Source organism: Salminus brasiliensis, chromosome 13 (assembly GCF_030463535.1).
Source record: "Salminus brasiliensis chromosome 13, fSalBra1.hap2, whole genome shotgun sequence".
Lineage (NCBI taxonomy): Eukaryota > Metazoa > Chordata > Actinopteri > Characiformes > Bryconidae > Salminus > Salminus brasiliensis.
Genome location: NC_132890.1, coordinates 3,941,467 through 3,952,342, shown reverse-complemented (window position 1 = coordinate 3,952,342; position 10,876 = coordinate 3,941,467). Strand labels below are relative to the sequence as shown.

The 10,876-nt window shown below is 43.7% G+C and overlaps 1 protein-coding gene across 11 annotated transcripts in view; it reads left to right on the top strand.

Annotated features, from left to right (window-relative positions):
* The window catches only part of frmd4a (FERM domain containing 4A), a 173,535-nt gene that overhangs the window by 137,003 nt on the left and 25,656 nt on the right, over positions 1 to 10,876 (top strand). For all 11 annotated transcript variants that reach the window (XM_072695800.1, XM_072695801.1, XM_072695799.1 and 8 more), the window contains exons 8-11: positions 224 to 307; positions 1,105 to 1,170; positions 2,326 to 2,383; positions 2,666 to 2,752. In XM_072695800.1, coding sequence (XP_072551901.1) covers positions 224 to 307; positions 1,105 to 1,170; positions 2,326 to 2,383; positions 2,666 to 2,752 — 295 coding nt within the window. The remainder of the gene's footprint in view (positions 1 to 223; positions 308 to 1,104; positions 1,171 to 2,325; positions 2,384 to 2,665; positions 2,753 to 10,876) is intronic.

The window sequence follows — 10,876 nt, the reverse complement described above, 5'->3', positions numbered from 1 at the left end:
CCAGTAGCAGACCATGAAATGAATGCAGACAGACCTTAGACAGTATCAGAGACAGAGCAGCTGGCTGACCCCAGCTCAGTTTCTCAACAGCATAATAGTAATGAGGGGCTCTTAAATAGTAGAGCGAGTGTGTCATGTGATGCTCGCTCTACCATTTAAGAAAAAAAGAATGTTACTGTGTCAGTGTGTTTACGCTGTTTACATGTTGTGTTGTGTATCACAGTAATGACGCCACACGCTCCGACCTAAAGAAGCTACCAGCCCTGCCTACACAGGCACTGAAAGAGCACCCATCACTCGCTTACTGGTGAGACATGTACACACACACACTCATACACACACACACACATTACATATACTATAGTGACAAAAGTATCGGGACACCTGCTTTTGTTGGCTTACTGCTAGATTTTTGCATTCAGCATTAAGAGCATTAGTGAGGTCAGGATCAACCTCAACTCCCCAACTCATCCCAAAAGTACTGGATGGAGCACCATCACGATCATTCCAGAGAACACAGCTCTTCCACTGCTCCACAGCTCAATGCTGGGGGGCTTTATATACCCCTCTATAGCCCACGCCTTGCATTAGGCAGCATGGTGCCGATAGGTTCATGATGTTTATCTGCTCCAGAGAGTCCTATTCCATTGGCAGTACTTCTCTACAGGGACTAGACAAGCTGTGTGTGTGCATTTGCACATCTGCGTCAGCAATGGGTGCAGCTTTAAGAAAGTAGCTGAATGCATTCCTTAGAAGGGTGTCCACAAACATTTGGACAGATAGGGTCGGTTTCCCAGACTGGAAACTGACCCATAGTTTATGATGGAAATGAAAATGAAAATGACTTTGATATTCTCTATCTCTCACACACACACACACACACACACACAGTCAGCAGACTTTGAACTTATCTCCGTTCCTCGGATCTGGTTTCACTTCTCTTCCCTGCATCTGTGTGCTGTTTCTTCGTGCTCTGGAATTTAAACAGGCTGAAAGCCATGTTCTCATGATCCTCCTGCCACAAAACTGTCATCTGTAACCCCAGTGCGACTATTAATGTATGTATGTGTGTGTGCGTGTGTGTGTGTGTGTGTGTGTTTACAGTGAGGACCGAGTCATTGAGCACTACAAGAAGCTGAGTGGACAGTCCAGAGGCCAGGCTATTGTCAAGTAAGACGTTCATTAAAGAACACCAGCAGTCTGAACTGTTTGAATGAGAGGACAGGAAAGCTCTGTTCTGATTGGATGGATTTATCAGGGGGTTGTTGGTACACATTCCTACAGTGATAAAACTCTCACATCCGGACACATCAATAAGGACAAGTGAATTGGTCCCCGAATGTTTGCATCACATGGTTACATGATCACATTCCCAGCAGTTGCAGAGAGGCTGGCTCTTACTTCAGCTCGCAGCAGGACGAGTTTCAGCAGCAGTTTTATTTTATTGTTGCTGTGGATTAGAAAAGGTTTAGTTTTATGATTTTGGGAGTTTTCATTTTTGTGATTAAAAATGTTTACAATATGCAATTCCTAGGGGATGAGATTCTGAAAGTTTATTTATGTATTTGTTATATATGTATATGTTTTTTTTAAAAGTTTTTGTTTTGGAATTCTGAAAGTTTTTTTTTGACAGATTTATTTTTTTGTTATTTTTTTATCATTATTATTTGCGTAGAAATTTTACAACCTTTTACTTTTAAATGATGGATTATTTTGTTTTGTTATCCTGAAAGCTTCTGTTTGCAATTTTTTTTCAATGTTTTTGTTTAGCAGGTCAGAAAGTTTTCATATTCCTTTTGGTTTTGTTTTGTAATTTTTTACTTTTTCATTTTGTGATTTCAGTAGTTAGCGATATTGAATTCAGTAAACTTCACTTTTGCGATTGTAAATGTTTTTGTTCTGAAATATGAAACATTTTTGTTTTGCAATTGGACATTTTGAAATTTTTTTTGGGTTCAGAAAGTTTTCATTTACGATTCAGAATGTTTTAATACAGATGTAAGATTTTGTTTAGCTGTTCAGAAAGATTTTGTTTTTGGATTCGTATCAACTTGCTAAGCAGTTCGGAAATGTTTTTTGTGATTCAGAAAGTTGTGATTTTGCACTTCGGAAAGTTTTGAAGGAACCCCCTGCTGTTTTGGGACCATTTATTTTGATCAGGAGATTATAGAACATTCACATGATGAAGAGCCGCTAGTTTTCATATGAATAGATAACATGTATTTGGCGTGACTGCGACAGTTGAGCATTTACAGTCTTTTGTAATCAGAATACTATTATAACTCTATAACTCTCTCTCTCTCTCTCTCTCTCTCTCTCTCTCAGTTATATGAGCATAGTAGAGTCATTGCCTACATATGGAGTGCATTACTACGCGGTTAAGGTGGGTCTCTATGCCTCATAAGAGTATGTACATTTATCTACATTAGCTTAAGCCTGCATGCACACACTCACACACACACTCACACGCATGCCCCTTACACATCGTTTTTCATGACCCTGTTTGGCACGCATGTTCTTAGTGTGTGAGAAGGCGTTAGATGATAATGCTGAACTGCTCTGCATGATGTTTCAGTCATCAAGCACTGACTCTCTCTCTCTCTCTCTGTCTCTGTCTCTCTCTTTGTCTCTCTTTCTTCTCTCTGTCTCTCTGTCTCTCTCTCAGGATAAGCAGGGGATCCCGTGGTGGTTGGGCTTAAGTTATAAGGGCATCTTTCAGTATGACTACCAGGACAAAGTGAAACCCAGGAAGGTAAGAAATCTCCCTCCTTTCCTTCTTCCTTTTTAAGGTTGTCACGATTCATCATTCATGATTTTAAATTTCCCTGGTACACTATATGTCCAAATATTTGTGGACACCCTTTCTAATATATACATTCAGCTACTTTAAGTTGCACCAATTGCTGAGAGAGATGAACAAATACACACACATAGATTGTCTAGTCCCTGTAGAGAAGTACTGTCAATAGAATAGGACTCTCTGGAGCAGATAAACATCATGTATCTATTGGCACCATGCTGCCTAATGCCAGGCGTGGGCTAGAGGGGTATAAAGCCCCCCAGTATTGAGTTGTGGAGCAGTGGTAGAGCTGCGTTCTCTGGAATGATGTTGATGCTCCATCCAGTACTTTTAGGATGAGTTGGGGAGTTGGGGATGATGAGGTGGGATGGTGATCATCATCCAACATCCTGACCTCACTAACACTCTTGTCGCTGAATGCAATCAAATCCTCACCGCAATGCTCCTCCAGAATCTAGTAGAAAGCCTTCTTCTCTGGACAGTAGAGACAGTGACTCCAACAAAAACAGGATCAGCTCTTTTTAATACCCTTGATTTCAGAAGAAGCAATGAATGAGCAGATGTCCCAATACTTTTGTCCATATAGTGTCTATTATATACGTTTTTGGCGATAATAATACACAGTGACTCTTAAAATAATAAGTCTAAAAGAGGGATATTATTTTAACTGATTTAAACATGTTTTGAATATTTTAAATGTAATTTTATTCAATCTGCAGTTCAATTTTTACTGATTGGCCTTTTTTTTAAACACTAAGATTAAAATGCATGGATTAATTATGAAAATTAATCAATCAGTTATTGATTGACTAATTTTTTTCCCACCATAATATAGAAACACCATAAAAAAACATCAGTGTGTTTCATTCAGAGGCAAAATTACAGGGTGGTAAATACACACCTGTACAAGTCTCATATTTACCGTTTAATAATCAGGTTTCCTGACCCTCGTCTTACTGGACAGAGCTGCTGACAAGGGTATTCTGGGGAAATCGGGGCGTCTGTCTTGACTTAAGAAATCAGAACCTTCACTTCTCTTTCGAAACTCTCAACACTGCTGAAAATGTTGTCTACATCAGCAAGCGCTTGTCACTCGTCCGCTGTCATGTGGTGGTTGTTTTTTTAGCGTTGGATTGTGTGTGTGTGTGTGTGTGTGTGTGTGTTTAAGGGAATGACTGCAGCCCATCATATGACATCATCCAAAAGTACTCATGAGCTGAGCCCCTAGGGGTGTCGTAACCTCAGCCCTCTGTCTGACCCCTTGAGGTAATGACCTCTGTGTTTTGACCCTAGGGCAAGGTGGACCAGAACATGAGACAGAGAAACACAAACTGTCGGACAGACGGTGCCCCATAACTCACGCGGTCAACCCTGTAGCTCTGTTTGCGTGTCTGTCTGTCTGTGTGTGTCTGTGTGTGTGTGTCTGTGTCTGTGTGTGTTTGGTTACACTGCAGCTCATGCTCCTCCTGAAGCTCCTCTGAAGCAGGGGAGAGGGAGGATTTACGGAGTTTGTGTGTGGTGGTGGAAAAATGTGTTTGTGCACTTTTCTCCAAAACCGCGTGCTAAAAATAGTGTTCAAAGCCCAGCTTCATCCAGCCAAGCGTGAGGGCAAATGGACAGGCCTATTTAGAGAGATCTGTTACACGGAGAGAAAAAAGGAGAGGGAGAGCGGAGACAGGAAAGCAGAGGAGAAAAAACAGAAAGGGAAAGAAAAAGAGAAGGCTTTGCAGAAATTCTATACCCGGGGTGCAAGCGAAGCAAAACGCACAATCATGGCTTGTTGCTGAAAAATCAGTTCACATAATAGAGGTGCGTTTTTCCCCGGAATCATTAATAGCGGAGGTTTACTTCCCTCCCCGCCCATCTGATCTCTCTCCACTTTGCAATTCCAGTGTCTGAGGGTGTTCGCAGATTCTGCTTTTCAGGCCTGCAGTGAGGACTACACAGCCTGCGAAAAGTCAGAGCCATTTCTGTGAAGTATACACTGCATGTCCAAATGTTTGTGGACACCCCTTCTAATAAATGCAATCAGCTATTTTCAGTTCGTGTTGCTGACCCGTTGCTGACACTGATGGAAATCGGCCTCCGCCTTTAACCCACCCGTATAGTGAACACACACACATACATAGCAGTGAACACACGCGCATATGTGCCCGGAGCAGTGAGCAGCCGTCCCTGCAGCCCCCGAGGAGCAGAGAGGGTTAATGGCCTTGCTCAAGGGCCCAACAGTGGCAGCTTGCCGAGCCCGGGTATCGAACCCACAACCCATATCATTAACAGCCCGGTGCTCTGACACCAAGAGCAGGCTAGAGGGGTATGAAGCCCCCTAGCATTGAGCTGTGGAGCAGTGGATCTGTGGTCTCTGGATTGATGATCATGCTTCATCCAATACTTTTAGGATAATTTGGGGGATGAGGTGCGGTGGTGATCATCTCACTCTCAGACCAGAACCAAAATCTAGTAGAGAGCCAGTGGACAGTTGAGACAGTTACTCCAACAAAAGTGGGATAGACACTTTTTTAATACCCCTGATTTCAGAAGAAACAATGAATGAGCAGGTGTCCCAATACTTTTGTCCATATATTGTAGATTTAAAAATGCATTGTACCTGATTTCTACTTGCAAACAAGCCACAAATCAGAGATTTGATGCGTCGTAAGTTCACTCACAAAGCTTTTAATGCGAGCAAGAGCACAACAAGGGGGTACAATGTCTGGGGTATGGTATTAGTCCTCAAGCTGAGCCGTAAATTCTTGTTCCTTCATGTCTGAAAACATTGTACAAGCAAATCTGAGCTGTCCCCAAACTTTTGCTGGTCTACTTGTTTACACAGCCCTACTGTGTGATTCTGCGATTCTGCAGACGACCGTACTTCGGTCCCGCTGCCAGCCAGCCAGCCCTGTCCCAACCTCAGCAGCAGCTTCAGCAGCACGTTCAGCAGCACTCAGGGATCTTCAAAGAACTCACCAGTGGTTTGGCAGAGTGTGCAGAAATCCTCCCTTGACCGCCAAACCTACACACACACACACACACACACACACCATCTAAGAGTGCTGTGAGCCAGAAGCAGATGCATTGTTCTTCACAGTGATATCTTCCCTTAAAGAAAACCAAGCTCATGGTCAGCGCACTGTGTTTTGCCATGGCTTGATGGATCTGTGGAGGTTCCTCTGGTCTCTCGTTTGGCTTGCTGGTTCACCCAGCACCGCTCTCCTTCTCAGACGATGACGTAGAAGATCTCTGACCCAGCAAACCCACACATCCACGCATTAAGGTTTCATTAAATCACTGTTTTCCTTACATATGCTAATGGTTATGGGTTGTTACCCACCCATGGCGGGCTGTTTGTGTGAAGGCAGGGGACTGGGCTAAATAAGCCGCATAGTAAAGCTGCAGACTGAGGTGGCGGTCGGCTCCAGTGAGTGGGAATGAACTCTTTCCTGATGTTAGGCTGCATGGTAGTTAATGTGCAAAGATGGTGTGTGTGTGTGTGTTTTTGTGAGCACCGGCTGTTAACTCTTTGGGGAGGTGTGTAAAACCTAAGTGGAGGTGTCGTGACATATCCTATCCCCCCCGGCCCACATCCTATCCCCTCTGACATCATCTCACATAGGGACCACCCCCTCGACTGTATTAGCTATCATGCTACTAGTTAGCCAGTCAGGCTGATTTCCCCTTCCATTGTATTAGCTAGCATGCTACTGGTAGGCCAGCCGAGTTATCTAGTGTTTTTTATTGCTTTATTATATAGTTTATTATTTTATTTGGATCCCAATTATCTGCTGATCTTGCACAAGACTAGCTCGATAGCGGACAGCAAGTGCACGATAGCTAGCTTTACCTGTTGGTATCAGCTGTATATGCCAGCGTAGCAACAACAATATTATATTGTTTGACTTGCTAATATGTGATTCACGTTTATTAATACATTTAAATAGCAATGCTTTATGGATTGTTATGCTCCTTGTGATCACACCCAGATAAAAAGATGCACAGCACCTGATTTCTGCTTGCAAACAAGCCACAGGTCAGAGATTAGATGCGTCATAAGTGCACTCACAAGGCTTTTAATGCGAGCAAGATTAGTGTTTAGCTAAGAGCTCTTGAAAGAGATGGGTCTTCAGTCGGCACTGCAGTACAGAAGAGCCTGACTCTGCTCGTCGGACCCTAAAGGGAAGTGAATATACAGACTAGCATTTCCCCCTGCTCTGACCCTGAGCTTAGTTCCCCAAGTGAGTCAGTGGTGAGTGTGCGTATGTGTGTGTGTGTCCTGTCTGCCATTAGGCTGGCCTGTGCCCTGTCTGTCTTCGTCCTCAGCAGCAGGCATTATAGGTCACACTGTCTAAACACAGCACTCATACTCACCCTTCCTGCACATTGTATATAGATATGTGTGTGTCTCCGTGTGTGTGTGTGTGTGTGTCTTTGTGCGATTCCTCCAGAGAGTATCTTGTGTATGGAGTCTCATTGTATGAGCCGACTCTATGGCAGGCACGTCGTGTTTTGTGCAAGTTAATAATAGTGTGTGTGATAGTCATAATAATGACACACCCATGACATTTATGTAGAACATTGCTGGCAGACCTTCGGCTCCACACTCCCTCTAGTCTACAGGAACCTTCTGGAAGGCTGGACGTCTTGTAATTTCTCTCTGAAGGGCGACATGTATGTCACATAAAACAGTTACAGTTAGAAGACAATGCATCTTGTGTAGCATTGTAGGGGTGGGTAACAGGACCATAAGCTATTTTGAGCCCTGAACATCTGCAGCTTTCAAAAGGCTTAAAAAGAGATAGGTGGGGCCAATAAGAGAGAGGGGGGGTGGGTCAGCTACTGCATACAGTGGACCGCCCACCATTGAAAGGAAAATTGTGCTTATCTAGGCATAGTTAAATCATGAGAGTTCGGATCATGGAAGTAAGGAACCGTGAACCTCAAACAGAGCCATTCCTCCTTCGAAAAGAACATCCAGGAGAACCGAAACCAAAATAGAGCTGGTAAACAAGCCAATTCCAAACCCCCGAAACTGTTACATCACAGTCTTGACTTGTTACGTCTACACCCACCGAATTTTTATCAACCCTGCAAACTAGTGCAAGCCCTAGTCTAAGCTGATGAAACTGTAAAACACTGCGGTGACTGAAGTGGTGGTGGAATAACGGCCTGCTGCGTGAACCAGGCCTCCTGACCGTGGCTTACTTCTGTGCCAGTGTCCGCAGAAGGGGAGCTCAAACTCTATGAGTAAGTAGGCTACTCAGCAGGGAAGCAAATGGGTGTCCACAGCTCAATGCTGGGGGGCTTTATACCCCTCTAGCCCACACCTGCATTAGGCAGCATGGTGCCAATAGGTTGATGTTTATCTGCCCAAGAGAGTCCTATTCTATTGGCAGTACTTCTCTACTTCTCTAGACAAATTGGGCAGTGGTGGCTCAGTGGTTAGAGCTCTGGGCTATTGATAACAGGGCTTTGGGTTCGAGACCCGGACTCGGCAAGCTGCCACTGTTGGGCCTGTGAGCAAGGCCCTTCACCCTCTCTTCTCCCCGGGCGCTGGAGTTGGCTGCTCACCGCTCTTTGTGTGTGTGTGTGTGTGTGTGTGTGTATGCGTGTGTTCACTACCACAGATGGGTCAAATGCGGTAGACACATTTCGCTGTACGTAGTGATAGATACTTGCACCTTTACCTTTATAAGCTGTGTGCATTTGTGTCAGCAAGGGGTGTCCACAAACATTTGGCCATGTAGTATAATCTTAATTGCATATCTGGAACATCTTCATAATGTTGTATTTTTACCATCCACTCTAAGGTTCAGTGCTGGACTGGCTTAGTAGGCGGTAATGCCGGGCCGTAAATGAATGGGGGTGCAGGGCAGTGGGCCCGGACCCTTTAATTCACTTTCACTTACCGGACTGTATTTACTGTAATGAGGGGCATTAGAGTCCAGGCATGCTTTAAGATTGTACACACGCACACCCACTTACGCATCAGATTTGTCGTCATCCAGAGCAACGCTCGAACCCGTGGCCCACCTTGCTGCACCCTGAAGCCCCTGTGGCATTGCTAATGGGCTCCGCCTCATTGGCCAATGCTAGAACTAAGAGCATGAAAGTGTTTAGATGTTATAGATAGTTGTAGACTTCTAGACTCTCTCTCTCACACACACTCTCTCTCTCTCTCTCTTATGAACTCTCTCTTTCCATCTGAAGGAAAGGGAAAGCAGTGTGAAGGAGCGATAGAATCTGCTAGATGAAAGCTGGTGAGAAAGTGTTGAGGTCAGATTTGTTCTCCGTCCCAGGAGAGAGCGTCAGGGCCCCTCAGAAGGCTGAACGCATTAACTTTAAACACCACCATCTATCTGCCCTGTAGTTTAGCACCAGCATCTGAATGATGTATGGGGAGCACGTTTTTCTGTGTGTGTGTGTGTGTGTGTGTGTGTGTGTGTTAGTGTGCTTGCGTGTGTGTGTGGTATGTGTTTGACATTGTACCCTGCCTCCCTACTTCCCTCATCTGTCCATTGTTTTCCCAGGCTGTTAAAATTCTTAAGCTTTTTTTTTTTAAGCCAACCCCCTCCCTTCTCACTTTCTCTGCTCTTTCTCCTCCTTATTTCTCACCCTTTTCCTTTATTCACCCTTTTTGATCACTTTCACTCTTCCATTGTACTTCTCAGTTGTGTGACCGTGTACAACAACTCCATAAGAAACAAACAGAGCTATTTTAAAGAATAAGCTCCATTGGGTTTCGTTCAGATCAGTGCTAACGATTCAGTGATTCATTAGGAAACAGACAGTGATTCACATTCATCGCATGAACACGTCACGTGAAAAAAATGGGACTATCCAAGAAAACCTTTTGTCTTTTTGAAGATATTCACACTTATATTAATATCTGGTCATTTGATCTTGCCATGATCAATACGGAAATATGAAGGTAATCTAACTAAACTCACACACCTTTTGAACCATAGGTTTATTACTCTGTTATGAATCATAACCCAGAAACTACTATGATCAGCTTGGTAACAGCTCGGCATGTTTTGTGGAGTCCCTCAAGGTTCTATTTTAGGGTCTGTAAAACTGGTATTTATTTAGTGATACAGTGATTTGTTGAACTTCGGTGTCAATTACAGGTTTTAAGGAGTTAAAAATCATTAACAGGTTATGTAACATAGAAGCAATGTGATTAGTAAAGTTGAGACGCCCACATTTTACCACATGTATTACTACGTCAAATGTCTGAAATTAGGATCAGCTGCAGATGATCAGAACATGGTTGGAGAGGATTATTCTGGAGGAGTCTGTCGTATTTAAACCTCAGACGTTTAGTCTGGTCTGCTCTTGATTGATGGTTGAAGTGAGCCATCACCATCATGGTCAGATCCAAAGAGCTCTCTGAGGCCTTCAGAAAGAAGGGTGTGGATGCAGAGGAGTCTGGGAAGGGCTAAAATACTGTTTACTTTTGTATTTGCACAATGTACTTTACATATGCACATTGTATATGCATCCATACTGTACTGTAGTCTTTAATTTATTTAATTATATATATATATATATATATAGTCTGATGTTTTTTTTATGACAACAAGGGTTTCCAGGATTTTTATGGGGTGTCCTAATGTTTTCACATGACTGTATATTCCTCAAGTCGAGTGTGTGTGTGTGTGTGTGTGTGTGTGAGTGTGTGTGTGTGTGTGTGTTTTCTGAAGCAGTCGACTGTTTAGTCTGAGGGAAAGTGAGCTCTGAGTAAACTGAAGATCACTGTTATCAGAACTTTTTAGCTTCGTTTTTAGCTTCTCTTTGTTTCTTCTGTCCTGTGTGTGTGTGTGTGTGTGTGTGTGTGTGTGTGTGTGTGTGTATGTGTGTAATGAGAAACAGAACCTAGCTTTATGAGTGAATGAAGAGAAAGGGGGGAGTGGAACAAAGCGCTGGGGAGTACAATATGGACACACTCACACACATACACGTCACTCTGAACCCTCTGCAGACCCCTCCCACACTCAGGCCACGGTGGGAGCAGGAAGTGTGTGTATCCCAGAGGGAGGGAGGGCAGGCGGGATTGAGGGAGCAAGGAAGGGAGGGAGG